General features: G+C 40.3%; 1 protein-coding gene across 19 annotated transcripts in view; it reads right to left on the reverse strand.

Annotated features, from left to right (window-relative positions):
* The window catches only part of LOC131689361 (cell adhesion molecule Dscam2), a 1607414-nt gene that overhangs the window by 1178141 nt on the left and 407594 nt on the right, over positions 1-21679 (reverse strand). For all 19 annotated transcript variants that reach the window (XR_009305380.1, XR_009305379.1, XM_058974402.1 and 16 more), the window contains one exon: positions 11545-11665. Coding sequence is in view for 17 of the 19 variants with exons in the window: in XM_058974402.1 (XP_058830385.1) it covers positions 11545-11665 (121 nt within the window). In the remaining 2 variants the exon portion in view is untranslated. The remainder of the gene's footprint in view (positions 1-11544; positions 11666-21679) is intronic.

Raw genomic sequence — 21679 nt, forward strand, 5'->3', positions numbered from 1 at the left:
AGAATTCCGATCGATCCAAAATTCAATAGCAGCCGATGGGAAGGTTGCACCTTTCATTTGAGACTAAGTTTGGGCAAATCGGTCCAGCCATCTCTGAGAAAAATGAGTGACATTATTTGACACATACGCACATACATACACACACACACACACATACACACACACACACATACATACACACATACACACACACATACAGACTTTTTTCGATCTCGACGAACTGAGTCGAATGGGATATGACACTCGGCCCTCCGGGCCGGGATTAGGTTGACGTTTTTCAGAGTGATTGCATAACCTTTCTATATGAGAAAGGCAAAACGTTTGGAATAGCATAAGAACGATATAAAAAATAAAAGCATAGGAAGAACGGGCTAGCACTACATACAATCAATGAAGTCCACCTTTTTGATTTTAAAATGCTAAAATATTGGACGAGGTACCTAGGACCGATACCCGGTTGATAGTGGAAATGTTCCAAATAAAAATTAAAGACGAGCCGAACACGTTCAATCTACAACGGGATTCTATTTAGTTTAGGGCTTCATACAACGGCTTAATAGAGAAGCTAAAGTGCACCGTGCGTCCGAAGAAACGGACGGAGATTGAGTGTACAAGACAAGACAGCAGTTGAAAATGTGATTGTTCATTGTGCAGACGTTGTTAGCATGTAAGCGATGTTGTTTAAATTCCTGCTGGCAAAACCCGCGGGATATGCGGTCGGCTGGGTTTAACTTGGTCAGAACAAGGCGCCAACAATCACCATGGCGGAAGAAGGCGCCAATCATAGGTTTGGCGGTGATCGGATCCAATGTAGGACTATGCTGTAGTCCGACCAGAACGTTGCCTTTCCGGCAAAATTTGTGTTTCGCACCTGCGACATCAGTTGACAACCCAATACAGCGGCGCATAGTTCCAATTTAGGCGTTGTGGGTCCACATAACGCAGCTACCCTACTTTTGGCAATGATTAGCTGGCTGATATAGGACCCATCCATCCTAGGAGACATCGTAAACGCATGCGCCGTAGCCATTGTCGGAGGCATCGCAGAAGCAATGCAATGCGTAACCTTCGTCAGTGCTTGCTAGAACTCGTCGTGGTATCTTCAGTCTCGCTAACTCCGGAATTTTGCTCCGAAAACGTAGCCAACAATCACGTAGATTTTTCTGAAGTTCTTTATCCCACGGAATTTGAATAGCCCAAAGCTTTTGAATAAAGATCTTCGAACTCATCACCACCGACCCGACTAGTCCCAGCGCGTCGAATAACGGCCACCACCCTCTCAATGACCTTGTTCAGCTGAGGAAGAGCAGGAATTTTGTAGCCAAATTCACCACAAGAGCCCTAGCGTCTTCAAGACTCCAGAACCATCCATTTTAGCTTCCAGTGATAAATCCTTCATTTCGTTTGGCAAGTGTTTCAGAATCCGTGGCTTGCTCGCACTCCTTTTTCTTAAATTGAAGCCAGCCAGCTTCAGAAGATCTGCTAGCTGCTTGCACGCTTCGATTACTGTTAATAAATCGTCTTCTCCGGATAATGCTTCGTCCATATAAATGCCTTCCAGAGCAATGTTGGCGTCAAGCGGAAATCTGTGCCCTTCGTCTTTCGCCAGTTGGTTTAGCAATCGAGTTGCGAGGAATGGTCCACAAGAAGTCCCGTATGTCTTTGTGGTAAGTTGGTATCGCTGAATGTTCTGCAACGGACTAGACCGCCATAGTACTTGTAGACACTTTCGGTTCAATGTGTGGATCCAGACTTGGCGAAACATTTTCTCCGCATCTACCTTAAACACGAAACAAAGAATCCTCCAGTTGAGGACGATAGCGAGCAGAGGTGGGTTAACGATCGGACCATCGAGTAATATATCGTTTTGCGACAACTGGGAACTACCTCTACAGGTAGCGTCAAAGGGACGCGCGTTTTTGTGGTGGAACTAACGGGGCGAAAAATGGTGTGGTAGGACAAACTAGGGTTTTTCAACACGCGGGCTCAACTCCATGTGGTCTAGTGTTGCATACTCTTCCATAAACCTCACATACGTGTTCTTAAATTGGCTAGTTCAAATTTCCTCGCAATTACCCAGAATCCACGTTGCGCAACCGCAAACAAATCGCCCAACATTGCAAGCATTTCTTCCCGTACCGGAAGTTGAACCATGTAGCGACCATCTTTTGTCCTGGTGACATTCCTTCGGAAGTGCTCCTCACATGCGTCGTCTTCTAACGAAGTCATCGCCTTATAGCCGTCGAAATTTTCTACTTCCCAAAAGCGTTGTAGTTTACTATCGAGGCAGGAAGTACTGCTAATTACACAAATTGAAGGACGTCCTGCAACAACGTACCCAAACGCTGTCCTTCGAAGCATCGGGTAGCCGGTAGAGAGATTGACCTTGTGTGCTTTCAATAGCGAATAGAATAATTCACCTCCGATTAGAATGTCGACCCCGGAACTGATGTTGAATTTCGGGTCTGCGAGCGGGACGTTATGGGGAAGATTCCAACCAGAAATATCGATATGCTTGCTTGGAAGCATTACGGTGATATGCAGTATGACGAGGCATTTGAGAACCTAGTCTAAGCCTCCGAAACAAGATGAAATTTTAATCATAACCTTCGAGCGGATATGGACAACACCTTGGCCAATACCACTTACTTCGGTACTGGTTCATTCGCGTTTTAGTTCCAGAATTCGTGCTAAGGCTTCGGAAATAAAGTTCGCTTGCGAACAACTATCTAGAACTCCGACAGTGTAGTGGTAATTTTTGTTGAGATCCTTCACCTTTATCGCCACCGCGAACTGAAACATTTCATCGCAGCATGTGCTGGCGGTAAAGCCTTGCGGGACAACACTTGAAGCCACAGAATGAGAATCCAATGCGGGATGGTAGCGAAAAGGACGGCTCAACCGGCGATGGGGAGAGAGAAATGACGATCGAATACGAATACGTGTTTACTAAACCAGACGTTGAACAAGCTAGCACCATGGGAGACGATCGATTGTTAACCACGGTAGGTGGCGATAGATGCAAGAGAGTGTGGTGTTTTCTAGAGCAGCTTCCACTTCTGTAGTTCTTCGCGACGTGTGATTTTTCAGGCAGTTAAGGCAAAATCCATTTTTCTTCACCATCTCAAAGCGTTGTTTCACCTCCATTCTAATAAATTGATCGCATTTGAATAGAATGCGCTTGTTTACAAAGCGGGCTTTTGAATGTAACCTCAGTTGTTATGTAAGTGGAAATCGATTTGGGTTTTGTGAGTTTAGATTCGACGGATTGCATCGGTGTTTGTAATAATTTAACCGATTGGAGAGCTCGAGATGTTTTGCGTATAAATTCTACCAACTGATTGTAGGTAGGACGTATGTTCTCCTCGCAACTATTTTCCCATTCCCTCAAAGTAGCGGGATCTAGACGCTTGCTTAATGTTTCGACTAACACTGTATCCCACAAATCAGCTGATGTATCCATTTTCGTTAGCATACCGACATGTGATCAAAGCTGGAGGGATGTGGGTCTGCTGGTAACTTGTTCATAAGAGATACTTTTAGCTCAAAATACAAATTTTCGAACTGAATTCGCTGTTCCGACACAACGGGCTCCGCATCTTCATCGGTTCCAACATTTACGACGACACCCTCGAAATCTTCAATTTCATCCTGCACTCGGGCGACAAACGATCGAGAGAGTCAATTCGCACCTGCAGCTGGTGAATATGCACACTTAATTCCGCTCGGCAATTTCCCAACAGCCGTTTTGTCATCAAATTTAGAAACTGATATCTCAGTAAAGTGAGATTTGTTAGCTGAATTTCGGTGATATATTTTCCGAGTATCAGCTATGAAACGTCACTTTTCCTTTTTTTACAGTGAGCTCAGCTGTTGAGATTTCGGCAAAAGATGCGAAAAAGTTGAGAAAAAATTAAGTGTGTGACCTTACCGAAATTCATCGTTAAACAGCTTGATACGTGCGGCAGTACCCAATTTGGTTGCTCTTTGCCGCAGTAGTGTCTTCAATTGTGCTGCCTAGGGTTCGTCGCGGTTGCGGTAATTACCGCAACCGCGCGGTATTTACCGCACCCGCACCGCGAAAGCTGCGGTGCGGTGATACACTTTTATCCGCGGATGCGGTGCGGGAAATGAGCATTTACCGCGCGGTATTACCGCAACCGCGCTTCAAAAAACAATTGATAAAGTATGCAGTCTGCATTAAAAAGTGAATTAAAACTATGACTTTTACCATTTGAGAAGGACGCAACTAGATTTATTTTCTGAACGAATGCTTAGCAATGTCATTATTAGGAACATCTCTCTCTCTCTCTCTCTCTCTCTCTCTCTCTCTCTCAGAACGTTCGATTTTTATGTATTACCCTACAATAGAGAAACATGATAAACATTTAATTGCTCTAATTTCCATAGACTTGACAATGATTTGAAAAGAAATCCGAATATAATCTGTATTCGACCTATCGCACCTTGATTTTTTACAGTTTGGTCATTCAAATATGGTAAAACATACTGTTACTAAGAAATAAAATCTATAAGCTGTGTCCAATATAATTTGGCACAAATTATTTTTACGACATATTTTGAAAACTATTTGTTTTATACTTCAAAGAAAAAATTTACAAACGAACCTGCATCATTTCACCTGATTCCTCTTGGTAATCGTGGAATTATGAATCCTTTTCAATGGCATTTTCTCGACAGTGAATTTTGATTAATTTGGAGAACTTAGAAATGAACTAATGATACTACGACATAACACCAACCCAAAGAATGTAATTGTCATCATCAAACCAAACGAATTTGGAGGAATTTTTTTTTGCGTGCGTCCGTCGTTCGTCCAACTGGGAATATTTTCTACCAAATTAACGAATAATTTTTTTCAGTTAGGAGTATTTTGTAACTTTTTGAAAGTAAAGCTTTCGAAGTTAGTGTAGGGTATTGCGATTTTTGTTGTGTTTCTCAAAGTCTGCCTCAAGGTCTGCTGACAAATGTCAAAGTTATCCCAGATGCCAAATTTTGCATGGTTTGGACAGTTTTTGCCCTAATTGAAAATTTATCTCGAAACTTTAACGTGGGGGTTAGGTATTTTTACATAGAATCTGTATACAAAGTTTGAAAGAAATCGGTTAAGTAGTTTTTGAATGGAAGGTAACACCGCAAATCATATTTTTCCAGATACGTTCTACAAAAAGCTTCGTCATCGAGTCGTTTGTTGATATTTTTGCATGGAAAAATTACAGCATGTTATTGAAATGATACACTATGATGTACGAAAGTTTTGATCAGTTCGCTTCACGCAGTTTCAAAAAAATCGAGAAAAAGTTTTTTTTTACGCCAAAACCCTTACCACTCTTAATAAAACTTGCAAAGTTGAATATTTTCATAAATGTTATATTCTGAGGAGTCCGTCTTTAATTTTCGTGTAAATAAGAATAACATTTTACTATATATGGCTACACAAAACAAATGATTAATTTTTCACCACAATTTTTAAAATGCATAATTTTTACCGCATTTACCGCATTACCGCGCGGTGCGGTGCGGTAAATGCAATGCGGTTGCGGTAAGCGGTGCGGTTTTATTATTTTTTGCGGTTGCGGTGCGGAATATCCATTTACCGCCCACATCCGCACCGCGACGAACCCTAGTGCTGCCTTTGTAGTGGCAGACCGAGAAGAGCGTCTTTCTATTGTACTAAGATATTCGAAATGGTTTCCCCCACCTGGTATCGAAGACTTGGGTGGGCAAGAACCGTCATTCCTTAGAAAATCACGTCGTGCCCTTTGGATGGCAAAGGTCCACAGTTCTGACGAATTACAGTGCCCTTCGGCCAAATAGAGCCCCTTTGTTCTGTGGATGTGGACTTTCTTTTGTGGGATCGAGACAAAATAGATCCTACTCGTATGCCGATTGATTTAGAACTAACTTCTATTGTGCATTGTTCGTTATCTGTTTCGTGTCGATTACTGTCTCTCGTGAGTGTCTCAAACGTCCATTGTGTATCATATTCAAATTAGTTATGCGCAGTGTTTAAAAATGTGTGGTTTTCATTTTATATGCAGTGCAATCAAATTTATTTTATTTTATATTTTTATCAAATTATCTCCAACAACCCCTTTCGAAGAAATTTATATTAAATAATCCGGAATAGTTATCAGACTATATAGTATAACAGCTTAAGTTTATTATAAAGAAAACAAGTATATCCCGATTTAGTCAATATCCCCATTTTGTCAACTTAAAATACACCATGGGGCTAATAAAAACGGGTCTTTACTGTATTTATTATTCACTGTGTCCAAACATTAATAGGTACATCCCATTTTTCAAGGATATTTTTTCCAATTGCATCGAACTACACCAATTTTTAGGTTATTTTTATCGACCTCTTCCAAAATTTATAGCGAACCTATTCCCATTCGTGCGATAGTTTATGTTAAAAGGGTATCGTAAATTAATTGGTATACTTAAAAATTCATATGTTGCAGATAGAGAAAATACAGAAATTTTTATCTGTTTTTCTACACAATATTACATAACCTTATTAAACAACTTTCCCTAATAAGGTTGAGAAAATTAAAAAGTGTATTTAAAAATTTTAATCGATTTTCAGAGTAGCGTGCACCCAGTGCACTAACGCAAGTGACGTACTTTAGAGGTAGCGTGATATCACGAACTGCATTAGAATTTTGAATAAATGCTATTGAAAGTATGAACTTCAAATCGATTAAAACAATTCGAGTTTTCTGGCTCAGCACAACATATATAACCCCTTTAGGAAAATTCAGTTTTCCCTACACAATATATTGATTGAAGAATTTAGATATGTTATTAACAGAGCATTAGAAATAATTCGTTTGTCCGTCTACTTTATGGGCTATTTTTCCGCTTTTGCATTGATATGGTTTAGCCTTTAAGATTTCTAGCGCTGATTTAATGTTGATTTGAGTGATTCTCTGAGTCCTGCCACTATCCCATGTAGTAGGGTGACGAGGGTATTTTGGACCAGTACCCTATTTTGGACCACCTGACGATGATTTGTTCATTTTTCCATTTAAAGCTCATAACAAATTAAAATATTGCTAATGTAACACTTAAATTATCATGTTAGAAAGCACCTCTCGTTATATTCTGAGTAAAATGGTTTAATTGGAAGCAACTAATTGAAAATTTTTAATCGTGTTTTCACATTTTAGCTGAACTGGTCCAAAATCAAGAGGAGGTAGCATTGTTGTAACCAACATCGAAGAGTTTTTATTTCTAAAGTGTAAACATTTCATTCATGCAAATATCGTTATTATGCTTATAAAATTCATAAGAAATTGATTTTAGGTTGAAAAAAGCAATTATTGTTATTTTGGGTATGTCCAAAATATGTTAGCTATTTCCAAACGATAACATATTATCGCCATGCTCCCAATCAACTCTGACAGCTCTTTGCATATCGACTCTGCAAAAGTTCACTTTTTGTTCTTAGAAAAGCACTTCTTAGTCAGTCATGTACAAATTCATCATACAAAGTAAGATATGTGAACATTTAGATGGTCCAAAATTTGCTGGTGTCATTTTTTGGATTTAGTGTTATTTTTTATTGTTGCGGTATCGCATCTAAGTGGAATGCTCGGGAAAAGTACCATAACGGTGGTTTCGGAAGCCTGCACCTGTTACAGACCAGCCAAGTGAATTTGGTGAGATAAATTTAATTTATAATTAATTTTTATTATCGATATAGTTGAATATTATATAAATCACTCCAAACCCACATACCAATTCTCTTCCCTACTAACCAATTCTAACATCCTTATTGCCTATGGAGATTGTGTGGGTTTCCCACATCTTCTTAAGCAGGTATTCAATTAACATTTCCTTCCCTTTGGCGATCGTAAGGACATGGCCAAGTGTGTAGTGAACTATACTATTGTATACAAAGATGTCACTGTACCAGCCACACATGATGATTGCGGTCGTTTTTGTTATGCTATGCTATGCTATGCTATTTAGATGGTCCAAAATCTGTTTCGAGATTTATCCAAAATATGTTTGCAGCAATGGCACAAAGGATTATCGATGGTCCAAAATATGCTTTGTTTACGGTTCAAAATAAAGTTGAGTGGCCCAAAATAAGAAAAATGCGCGGTAACGATTTTTCATTTTTCCAACGTATTCACGTTTATTTGACTATTTAGAACACTGCTTATCCAAAAAATGATAAGCCCGTACATGTTAGCCCTGTTTAATTATCAAAATTGCCAAGAAACGGCAGATGCCTGGTATACTGGTGGAGTGCCGAGATTGCAGCTCTACGATCAGCCTGCCTCAGAGCTAGACGTAGGATGTAAAGAGCCCGCACCGAGGATGCAAAAGAGAACCGCCGTGAAGTGTTTCGAGCTGCGAAATTGGCCCTTAACAAGGCCATTAAAAGCAACAAGAGAGCGTGTTTCGACAACCTGTGTGAGAGTGCCAACGCGGATCCGTGGGGTGACGCCTACAGAATCGTGGTGGCCAAGACCAAAGGGGGCTCTTCACCCCCAGAACGGTCTCCGGACCGGTTGGCGACGATTATCGAAGTACTCTTCCCTTCTCGAGCCACAAGCCCCTGGCCAAATGGTCGCTCCGGTGACGAATGAAGAACTCCTCGCAGTGGCTAATTTCCTAGCAACGAATAAAGCTCCAGGGCCGGATGGAGTTCCAAACAGCGCTCTCAAGGCAGCCATCATAGCGAACCCGAACTTGTTCAGGTTAGCTATGCAGAGATGCCGCTTTCCCGATAAATGGAAAAGGCAGAAATTGGTGTTGTTGCCGAAGCCCGGGAAGCCGCCTACAGACTAATCTGTCTGATCGACACGACTGGCAAATTGCTTGAGAGGATCATCCTCAACAGGCTAACCCCGTACGCAGAAGGTACGGACGGCCTGTCAAGCAACCAGTTTGGCTTTCGGAAGTATAAGTCCACAGTGGACGCTATCAACTCAGTGATAAAGACTGCCGAGATAGCGATCCAACGAAAAAGGCGAGGTATTCGATACTGTGCGTTAGTGACACTTGACGTGAAGAACGCATTCAACAGCGCAAGCTCGTTACACCGGCTTAGCCTACCGGTCGGTCTGTACCGGATTCTGGAAAGCTACTTCCAGAACCGCGTACTGCTATACGAGACCGATGCCGGTCAGAAAAGGGTTCTGATTACCACCGGAGTCCCGCAGGGCTCGATCCTAGGCCCGGTGCTATGGAACCTCATGTATGACGGGGTTCTGAGACTGAAGTTCCCTCCTGGGGTCAAGATCGCCAGCTTTGCCGACGACGTAACCTTGGAGGTCTACGGGGAGTCAATCTAGAACTAACTGCAGAACACGCGATCAACACGGTGAAGGAATGGATGAGCCCGAGAGGCCTGGAGCTCGCTCAGCATAAGACGGTGGTAGTTATCGTCAACAACTGCAAGTCGGCACAACATGCAGTTATCCATGTGTGAGAAGTCGTGATCACCTCACAGCGGAGTCTAAAGTCTTTCGGAGTCATTATAGACGACAAGCTGACCTTCGGCAGCCACGTCGACTATACATGCAAGAGAGCGTCGACTGCTGTTGCGGCACTATTGAGGATGATGTCCAACAGCTCAAAGGTGTGCGCCAGTAGACGTAGGTTACTGGCAGGCGTTGCCGTATCTATCGTCAGGTACGGCGGCCCGTCATGGTCAAGAGCACTGAGGGTAACCAGTTACCTACAGAAACTGGAGAGCACCTACCGCGTGATGTGCCACAGAGTGATATCTGCCTACCGCACGGTATCGCACGATGCATCCTGCGTGATAGCGAGCATGATGCAAGTCGGGCTGGTCATTCGGGAAGATGAGGAGTGCTTCGAGCTACGTGGAAATAGAGGAGCCCGCGAACGCACCAGGGTGACCTCGGTCGCCAGATGGTAGCGTAAGTGGGATAACTCCTCGAAAGGTAGGTGGACCCACCGGCTGATACCTAACATATCGAGCTGGGTGGGAAGACCCCATGGGGAAGTTCACTTCCATCTGACACAATTCCTGTCAGGCCATGGCTGTTTCCGACAGTACCTCCACAGGTTCGGGCACGCGGAGGTCCCAGCCTGCCCTGACTGCCCAGGTGTAGACGAAACTGCCGAACACATACTGTTCGTATGTCCTCGTTTCGACATCGAAAGAAGAGCAATGCTTGACGTCTGTGGCTGGGACACAACCCCTGATACCCTTATTCAGCGTATGTGTCAATCGGTGGAGAAGTGGAATGCAGCCTCGGCTGCAACCACCCAGATTGCCTGTAGGCTACAGGTAATTTGGTGCACCGAGTAACAGACGAGGGGCACGACTAACTAGTGATTGGTTAGTTGGAGCGAAAAAGGTCGAGAGCAGAAAAGGGAGTGAATGGTCTGTTCATGCTAAGGCAGCTTTGGCGCAGCGACTGGCAACCGCGTAAGGGGTAAACCCAGCCACCCCGAAGCAAGGCAGAAGAGCGAGTGTATAGGCGTATATGTGGACTGCCTCATGCCAAGATGAGAGGGTCGTAGCGTAGTATGTTGGGACTTAGCTATCAATGCCTCGTGGCGTGATAGAGGAGTGAAAGGGTGAGCATCCAAGGCAGTCTCACAAGGTATGTTAAGGGTGAGCACAAAAGTCAGCCTCACAAGGTATGAAAACGGTGAGCACCCAAGTAAGCCTCGCATGGTATGTCAGAAGTGGAGCCTAAGAAAAATGTCCCACATGGGATGCCAGGGGGAGCGACAGGGGTATAATAGAGTGGTACGATCGAGAGTGAACCAGGAAATAGGGTGAGCATCCAAGTCAGCCTCACATAGTATGGGAGAGGCTAGCACAAAAGTAAGCCTAGCAAGGAATGAAAAAGGTGAGCACACAAGTCAGCCTAGCAAGGAACAAAAAAGGTGAGCACAAAAGTCAGCCTCATGTGGAGTGTTAGAGAGTGAATCAAGGTGCGATAGAGAGAGCACCCAAGTAAGCCTCATGCAGGACGTATGAACGCGCGAGCGAGAGTGAATGAGTACATTAAGTACAGCCATCCCCCAGAAGTAATACCGAGAGGTAGTCCCTGGGGGAAACGATGGCGGAGCCCAATGGAGTTTAGTCGGTATTAATGACTGCGTCACCATTCGAGCCCGACACGCCCCCAGTACAACCCATGTGGTAGCTTGGCACCTACTAATAGCACGTGTACTGGGCTAGTACGTAAATATAATCTCCATTGTAAAAAAATTATCCAAATTACGTAGCTCACTCTCTTCGGATATTATATCGATTGGGAACATTTAGAATTTCATACTTCACGATGTTTTTGATAACACATAGGGTAACAGGAGTACGGTTTGGTATTTTTTCAGATTTTTTTATCATGACTTCCTAAAGCGGTCCAAAATACCCCTGTTACCCTATGTGTTATCAAAAACATAGTGAAGTATGAAATTCTAAATGTTCTCAATCGATATAATATCCGAAGAGAGGGATAAGCGTTATAAGAAATGTCTCATCACACTGTTAGGAGGATTAAAAGCATTTTTACTTACGTGAATACAGGTTGAGGGTTCCCCTGGACATTGCACGGAAGTTGTATACTGCAGCCCAGGTCAGCTGAAATTTCTGTGACAGATTTTTGCGTGCTAACTGGTGCTGAATCCGGAAGAAAATCTGTGGAAGTAACGAGTAACGTAAAAAGGAGGATTCATCCTTGGATAGTAGCTCTGATTAGTGATATAAAATTAAAATTGGATTAATTTATCTGAGCTTACAATGGCTTACTTTGTTAGTATTGTATAAATGAGATAATATTGCCACTTTACAACATGGGACAATTATGCGTAGAATAGCAGTACCCATAGAAGACATAAAGTATCGCTTTTATGAAGATAGCTCATTAACCAAACATATGTTTAATGCGCAGCACAAATTCAGTTTTTTTTGTTTGGAAAAAGGAGGCTATCATTCCAATAAAAATACATTTGTAAACGAACTAGTTGATATACCTAATGACATATTCCGCGGCTTTGTAGAGCAGAATGACGTTTTTTCTTATGTTGGTATCACAATTCTAAAAAACATCCAACTTCTTTTTCTACGGGCCACCGTATTGTGTAGCAATCGACTCAGTTCACCCAATTGGGTAAATGTCTATTATCGAGAAGGAATGGAATTGGCTAGTGGTAGTGTCTGATTGGTTTGAAGTAAATAATCCTACCGACTAAACTTAAACCTATTGTATCTTGTTACACGGGTGCGTTTCGGCTTCACCTCATCAGAAACCGACACTAACTTTTTGTCGGAATAGATTAGCGCCGGCTTGACGCAAATCCCTTAAAACTAAAACACACTTTGTGTTTCAATCGAACGACTGATCAAACGTGATGTCTCGTCCGAGCAGAAGTTCTGTTTATGCCGATGAGACACAGTGAAGCCAAGACGGCTTAGCAGGCCTATGCGAAAGCACTATGCTATATTTCACGCTAAGCAAAAAAAAAATTCGCCCTGGTGAGAAATTTTGGTGTTTACCCGATTTTCCTCCTTATGGTGAAATATAGTATTGTATCTTGCCATCCTCATCCATTCGGGGCCACCGTTACACTGTAAAAACATTGTTCCTACAATCGTGAATAAAGTACCATGAATTCCGGAACATTTACATTTTTATGTTGCGAAAACAGGACTATGAACAAAAATCAAGCGTTTTATAATTATGTTCAATTTCGCTTCAGTAACGCCCTCATCACGCCTTTATTAGGAGAAAAATATGTTTTTGTTTTGTGAACCTCAGTTAAGGATTCCATGTCATTACCAAATTGATTTTCTGTACGTGAACTAGTTCACAACTTTATGATCATTAATCTCAGTTGACTCATGATGTTATTCATAGATTTAGGCACATTAGTTCGCAAAACCAAAACATTGTGGATATTTTCTCGTGATCTATTTCACAAAACTCGGAATTTATTTACGAACCCATTCAATCCTCGTGAACTAATTCGTGAAGCCTATTATATTAGTCACGACTAACTATTCGTGCTACTGAAATAGTTCACAAAATCATGAAATATTATTCATGTCGTGGACTGGTTCATTTCATCTAGTATAATAATCACAAGTTACCATTCGTGCAAACAGTTCACAAAGCCATCAAATATTATTCATGTAATCGTAAACAGGTTCATGATTCCTAATATATTAGTCACGATCCAATATCTGTGCTCGTGAAATAGTTCCCAAGTTTATTACATATTATTCATGTATTCGTGATAGAGTTCGTGATTTCTAGTACATGATTCATCTATTTTGCGTGAAGATATCCCTAAATATTATTCAATTTTATGCAACATGGTAATGAAATTTTCACAAAATTTGGAGTATTAGTCGTGGAATCATTCTTGATCCGTGCACAAAACATCAAAAATCGTCACTAAGATCCAGCAATCATGAACATAGATCCCGCTACTCTGACATAAAAATTGTATAGTAAACTCATGAATAAAAAATCACGGTAACGTCATAAGAAATCACAAAAATCGGGAATTAGCTCCTGAAATCTTCAAAATCGCTTGAGTCGGCTGTACATCCCCAAATTATGAACAAGACAACAAAAACTAAACATGTCCAACGAATAGCAGTAACCCACCAAATATACGAATGTAACGCCATGTATATAGTCGGGGCGAATTAGTTTTGTGGAAACCCAAATAGTTTCATGGAGGTTTATTATTCATAATTTCAGGATCTTGGTCACGGTTTTCGTAAATCGTTCAGTTCACGAAATAGCTAATTTTTCATGAATTCATGAACGGATTTTTTCTGTGTAGACACTAATTCGGTGGGGATTGTAGGAGAGCTTGGGGCTAGTTGGCGGTTGGCGTAAGTTGGCGGAATCCCTTTTTCTCCGTTTCTATTAGCCGTGTAACGCTGCCACTCGTTATGTACCTTAAGTTATGTGAAACCATCATCCAATGTGTTTTTGCTGCAAACCATTTTGTTTTGTAAAAGTTGTGGGCGATATTATGTTTTCGAGCATATACCAAGTAAATTTTCTAAAATTTGAACACTATGTGTTATTTAAGGTGATTTTCAAAAAAAAGTGCGTGCAAAGAGCTTTCAGTATTCGTATAGGTATTATATCTATTCACGAACAAATATTCATTATTAAATAGTTTTTCATACAATATGCTGCTGGTTAATTTTGGAATTCACTCCAAAGTAAGAGAATCTTTTTCTTATCGTGTTCGCCAATGCAAGAGATATTTACTTCGGCCAATCGCCTGAAAAATTTCGAAAATTTGCTTTTGAATATGGAGTATGCGTCAAAGTGAAAATGCCGAAATATTGAGTCTGGAATATAATAACAAATGTCTGTTAATATACAGTTTTCTTGAAAAGACAATCAGCACGTTCCAAAAAGAACTCCGAAGTATTTGAATCTCCATTTAATCACTTATTTTTTGGATATCCATACATACCGCCAACTTACCCCGGAGCCGGGGTAAGTTGGCGAGTTTTCTTCGTCGCATATTTTTGTCTCTAAAAATGGAGTCAATGCATCAAACATTTTAAAAAATCAGAGATGCTGCCAACAGTCTGGCCCTTCATGCCAAGTGTTCTATTTTGCGAGATCTACCTACATCAAAGTGGAAAAAAATGAAAACTGAAAACACCGCCAACTAGCCCCGGTATCCCCTCCTCAGGCTCTTTTTATTTTGTATTAATCGTTCATGTTTGTTTTTGCTTGCTGTCCAACCTTCTCGGAATATCTGACCTGCTAAGGTCTGCTGCAAATATCATTTCCTATTGAGACACGAACCGATCCGGAGGTGTCGACCATAATGATTTACATCTCTTTACAAGCACCGTCGTAGGGTTTCTTTTCTTCCTCGGCGCTACTCGTTCCTATTAATTTGCTAGCTGCTGCTGAGAATTTATCGGCTGCGGTATTTCGCCCGATACCGATGACAATTTTCGCGAGCCATTTAGCTGCCAGTCACTCCGACGGAGAGATCATCGGCTGCAAAATTTCTGCAGATAACGTTAACGCGATTTTCTCTGACATCATGCTTTTTCCTTAGATCCCGTTGCTAGCCCGCTGAACGACTGTTGCTGTGTAGCCGATCTACTCACAACTAGTGCTAATATCGAACCATGCCGAAACGTGAGCCGGCCCAAAGATGCTGACCAACATAACTTACATCCCTTTCCAGCCACCTTCGTGAGGTTTCTTCCTTGGTTTTTTCAACGACTTGTTTCTAGAGTGACCGAGCTCGAATGACACGTCTCGCTGTATAATTTCATCCATGAACAGGAAGTTAATTTTTTTTAAAATTAATTCAAAACCCTCATGAGAAGGGTTTGAACCCTTAAAACCCTCCCCTTGCGCACGGGCATGATCAGTTATAGTGCCAAATTTTACTTTGCATGGTTCATTGAAACGCTTTCAATGAAACTCGTACCAGCTTGGCAGGACCTGTCGAATTTGGATTACATTTCCTTCAAGATTCAACTAGATTTTAACTTGAAGGAAAAAAGCCACCAGGATTGCGATACCGAGAATTTAGAAACAAAAATACTCGGGTTCCTCGGACTCCACTGCAAATTAGAAAAGCTTCCTAAATTAAAACATAAACTGTTGAAATAATTTGCCCTTTATTGTTTTTACGTTATGCTGTATAAAATGTTCTGTTGTCGTTTATTTTTAATTTTGTTTATAATTTGATTAATTCGATGTTTAGCAATTATTTTTAATAGCTTTCAATAAGACCATTGTAGTCAGTTGAAATTATTAATAAATAAACAAATAATAAACAAATAATTTAAATGACTAAATATGATAAATATTTCTAGAGAATATTTTCAATAGGACGTAAGTAACATTGAGAGCCTCTCTTTGTTTACTTTCTCTTTCGTTTATTACGACGTCATTACAACACTTTGCACTAATTTTCCAGTACATATCGAAAGCCGACGGTTTTTACTAGAATATTATGCAAAGAATAGAATAGTAAATGTTGAAAAGGCCGAGTAATGAACTGAAGAGAAAGACCCCAAAGAGAATCTCTCATTGTTTCTTACGTCCTATTCTAAATTTTCTCTAGATTTAAAATTTCACTCAAAACAATGGCACCAGTTTGACTTACAGAGTTAGAGAAAAGTTGAAGATTTTCGTGACGTTACAACGCATTGAGATATCGCTTTTCTGAGAAAGGAGCGTTGTAACGTCACGAAAGTTGAAAGGTGCTTAAAAATAAACAAACCAAAAAATATATTTTATGACACCTAATTATTCGTATGTTATTTAAAAATACATCATAGAAGATTGGTTCTACATAAAAAATCTTAGAAAGCAGATATTTTGACTTTTATAGAAGTACGTTGAAAGTTCCAATTTGTAACGCGTTGTAACGTCACGTTACATTATCGGTCATAAAAAATCCTCTTCCAGTATGTTCAGTTTATGTTGATTGAGTCTTTCGTAAAATTTTGTCTACTTCCCGAATATGTAATAAGTTTTGATGTAGGAGTTCATTTGATAAAGTTATAACATATGTATGGAAAGAAGAGTCGTTAAATCGTTGTAACGTCACGAATGAATGTGTCTAATGGAGAACTGGTAAGCACTTTAGAATTATCGAGGAATGGGTTCCTAAGGTCGCCACAAAGATTTTTTTTAAATAAATACAAATCCCATATGCGCCGCCATCGGGTGATCAACAGGTAGCGGTTCATGCATAAGCGTAACTCAAGCTGTTGGACATATAAAACGTCATTTGAGTTCGGTCACTCTAGAAACAAGTCAATGAAGAAACCAAGGACTAAACTTTGCGAGGCTGGCTGGAAAGGGATATATGTCAAATTGGACGGCTTCTCTGAAGGATCGGTTAACGTTTCGACAAGCTTCGATATTGGCAAAAGTAGTGAGTAGACAGCAGATGCCGGTCAGCGGGCTAGCAACGGCAGTTATGGAGGAAAAACACGAAGTTGGAGAAAATCGGGATAACGTTGTCTAGAGAAATTTTACCGCCGATGATTATTTCGTTAGAGTGGCAGCGAAATGGATCGCGAAAATGGGCATCGGTATAGGGTGAAATACTGCCGCCAAGAAGTTCTCAGCACCAGCTAGCAGATAAATAGGAACGAAGCACCAAGAAGGATAAGAAACCTGGCAAAGGTGGTTGTAAACAGATGTAAATTCTTATGGTCGACACCCCCGGATCGGTTCATGTCTCAACAGGGTACGATATTTGCAGCAGAACTGAGCTGGTGAGATATATCGCGAAAGTTTTGACAGCAAGTAAGGAAAAGTAGCTATGGATAAAACATGACGATTAACACAAAATAAGCAAGAACACAATCCTTACTAAAGCAGTACTTAACGGTTGCCCCGGATGGATGAGGATTACGAGATACAAGTGGTTTAAGTTTAGTCGGATGGCTTAACTACTACAAACCAATCCGAATCCACCACGAGCTAGCAGGCAGCGCACAGTGGTCGGAAATGCCAAAAACGTCACTAGAGGCCAAACCATTGAATATATTCGTAGGGTATCTTTGGAGGAAATGTTCGCAAGAATATTCCTCACAATCTGATAAAAATTAAATTGAGGCATGGCTTACTATGATTGAACTAGAAAAATTAACTTTTTATGCTGACGAGGTAGAAAGTTGGTGTCTACGACAAAGTTTTGCTCAATGCTCATAATAAAGAATTTTGTTGAACAACTTGAGCTTGTAGGACTTAATGTTATCGATTTACAAAGCGTTTTCTAAGGCAAACCCCTTAAATTTAGCTATTTTTCACTTATTACTGTTGTTGTTGATTCGTACTGCTGTGTTTCGAAACTGTGTGCTCCGATAAATCTGTTTTTCTTGCCGTGAAATATTTTGCATCGTCCAAAAACTGAGCAACGCAGAAGTTTAATTGCCAACGGTAAAATTGAATATATTCGCTGCTTCGAAGATTGTACGTGATCAAAGAAAATCGAATTTATCTTTCTCCGCCGGCCGAGACTCGATAGCGCTATTCCCCATTGTTTCGCCTTTTTGTTTGGGATATATCGAAAAATAATACACCGTCGTCATGAACCAGTTAAAGGATAAACCGTGTGGAAAGTGTGGAACGGCAATTGGCACATCTGACCCAGCGGTATGTGCTTTTGTGATGGAATTAGATGCTTCCACAAACACTTCACTGGCCTAACAGAAGACGAATTGTTGGCTTGCAACGGCGCAAAAGTAATATGGATGTGTGACAATTGTCGAGTTCTTTTGGAGGATGTAAGATTCCGCAATTCTGTTTGCTCCGTGAAAGCTGCTCATGAGACGCGAGAGAAACAGCGTGACAGTGAAATTCATTCTTTGATACAGAATGTAGAGTCATTGAATGGTACCGTGGCTGATTAAGTTGAATACACGAAACCGTATTTATCTTCGCAATCCAACAAAAGTGCTGTTTTCAACGCAATCCCTCACCATTCTTCTTCAATAATGCAAACCCGCTCGGAAATAATTCCTTCCGCAACTATAACGAAAGATCGTTTTACGCTATTTTTGTCCAATATTAAAAGCGACGTTAGTGAGCTAGAAGTTTTAACTCTTGTAAACGATTGCTTAAACGTAAACGATTCAGTAAAATTGAATATATTCGCTGCTTCGAAGATTGTACGTGATCAAAGAAAATCGAATTTATCTTTCTCCGCCGCCCGAGACTCGATAGCGCTATTCCCCATTGTTTCGCCTTTTTGTTTGGGATATATCGAAAAATAATACACCGTCGTCATGAACCAGTTAAAGGATAAACCGTGTGGAAAGTGTGGAACGGCAATTGGCACATCTGACCCAGCGGTATGTGCTTTTGTGATGGAATTAGATGCTTCCACAAACACTTCACTGGCCTAACAGAAGACGAATTGTTGGCTTGCAACGGCGCAAAAGTAATATGGATGTGTGACAATTGTCGAGTTCTTTTGGAGGATGTAAGATTCCGCAATTCTGTTTGCTCCGTGAAAGCTGCTCATGAGACGCGAGAGAAACAGCGTGACAGTGAAATTCATTCTTTGATACAGAATGTAGAGTCATTGAATGGTACCGTGGCTGATTAAGTTGAATACACGAAACCGTATTTATCTTCGCAATCCAACAAAAGTGCTGTTTTCAACGCAATCCCTCACCATTCTTCTTCAATAATGCAAACCCGCTCGGAAATAATTCCTTCCGCAACTATAACGAAAGATCGTTTTACGCTATTTTTGTCCAATATTAAAAGCGACGTTAGTGAGCTAGAAGTTTTAACTCTTGTAAACGATTGCTTAAACGTAAACGATTCAGCAAAAGTTAAAAAACTTGTTTCGAGTTGGCAGGATATTGTAACGTTAGACTATGTATCATTTAAAGTGGAGTTGGACGCAAGTATTTGAAAACAGGCTCTTTCACCTAGCACATGGCCACGTGGGGTACGATTCAGAGAATTTCGTGATTTTCGTAATGATGGGCCGTGGAGGCCAAGCGCACAAATGGATTCTCCTCTGTCTCACCGGATTGTAGTTGCTGATTAACATTTTTGTTTAAGTTGTTGAAAATGTGTTATTGTTAAAAATTATGTTGCTGATTGTTTTTTTGTTTCTTGTAATTTCTATTAGTAATTGTTGCATTACGTATGTCATTACGTTTTTGCGAGATGTGAATTAGAATTAAGTTTTCAATAAGACATAAATATGTCCGTTGGAATATTATATACAAATACAAAATACAAATAGCTTTTTCGCTGTGACTTTTCGTGCAAATGATGTTCCAGACAAATGTTGAGGTATTAAAACCACATAATATTGTTGAAGACTTCATGTAAAAATTAAATTATTGTTGAAGACTGCATGTAAAAATATTGTTGAACACTGCATATAAAAATTTCACCTCAAATCGGCGGCGCGGCGCACACCTCTTGGAAAAATACTCATACGTTTTAGAGTTATTGAAGAATTTTAAATTTTTTTACACCAAGTTCAACTGCGTATAAGAATGAAAGGTGCAAACCAAGATGGACGAGCAGGCACTATTTTCAATGTCCGGACTACGCATAATAAAGGTAAGAAGGTTTTAAGCTCATTTTGTAATGGTTTTTTACATGGGTATTTTTACTTACAATATTATGTGGTTTTAATGCCTCCACATTTGTCTGGAGCACGGTTTGCACGAAAAGTCACAGTGAAAAAAGTTATATTAAAAAAACTAAATTTGAGGCTGTTGCCATTGAAAACGCTTTACAAATCGATAACATTAAATCCTACAAGTTCAACTAGTTCAAAAAATTTTAAAACTTTGTCGTCACCAACTTTCTACCTCGTCAGCATAAAAAGTTATTTTTTTTTTTAATTTGATCGTAGTTAGCCATGCCTAATTTTAATTTTTATCAGATTGTGGGGAATGTTCTTACGACCAATTCGTCCAAAGATACCTTGTGAATATATTCGATGGTTTGGCCTCTAGTGAATTAAGTTCACATTTTTGGGGTTTTTAACCACTATGCAGCGGTGTCTTTTGATGACTCCTTCTCGATAACAAATTACCCAATTTGTTGAGCGGAGTTGTCTGGTTCACAAGACTAGGTCCAGGCCTCTGAAAAAATCTTCAAAGTTTGAGGGTTTCTGTACGTTTCTTTTAAAATAAACGTTAAAAAATTAAACACCCCCCCCCCCGCGCACGGGCCTGATAATGTCCATAATCAAGGCTACACGAATATCATTAATTGTTACCAAATTGATAACGTTTAATTAGGTATACGTTGTTGTAAAAGGAAGTTAGTGCATTTTTACCCGATCTGGCCTAGTGACCCACCGGAATAACTCCGGCCATGTAAACATTTGCAGCAATTTCAATAAACAATTCAAAACTAGAAACCCGTGCGAGTCAGAAGTAAGTCGATACTTTCAAAAACGAATGAATGGCACCAGTTTGAATTTTTTTCTTTCACACAGGCCGACACGGGTTAAGGGAAAATTGATACGAATCGAAACATAAACACCGGTTTAACTATAAGTCTAACTTGTCCACTTGTTCAAGATAAACATTATTAACTAGTTGATAATTAACTAGTTGATAATGCTTACAGTGCGTTGTAACTTGGGTAATAGAAGTAAATTACTATACATAGTTGGTTGAGCATAAATGGGTTAAGGCGAAACTATGTGATTATTATGTAGAGAACGGTGGGGCATTGTGAACCACGTAAATATCTATTATGATGCGATGTTCAAAATGTTGTAACTTATCTCCATCCAAATCACGAATACCGATTATTTACCTTTCATGCGATCCGCAATATTGTTAACATAATGATGAATTGTGAAATTTAGCATTCGTCAATAATTGTATTTTAAAATTCGCTATAAATAGGGGAGCCCGGGGCTAGCTGGCGGTTGGGGTAAGTTGGTGGAATCCCCATTTCTCCGTTTCTATTAGACATATAGCGCTACCATTTCTTGTGTGCCTCAAGTTATATGAAACCCATTATCCAATGTGTTTTTGTTGAAAAACTTTTTTTTTTGTAGAAGTTGTGTTGTGGGCGGTATTGTATTTTCGAGCCTAAATTTTAAATGCTTTGTGTTTTTTGGGTGATTTTCAATCTATTTCCCGAATGATTATATTTTTCGATAGCGCGCGAAAAGAGCTTTCAGTATCCATATA

Source organism: Topomyia yanbarensis, chromosome 3 (genome assembly GCF_030247195.1).
Source record: "Topomyia yanbarensis strain Yona2022 chromosome 3, ASM3024719v1, whole genome shotgun sequence".
NCBI lineage: Eukaryota > Metazoa > Arthropoda > Insecta > Diptera > Culicidae > Topomyia > Topomyia yanbarensis.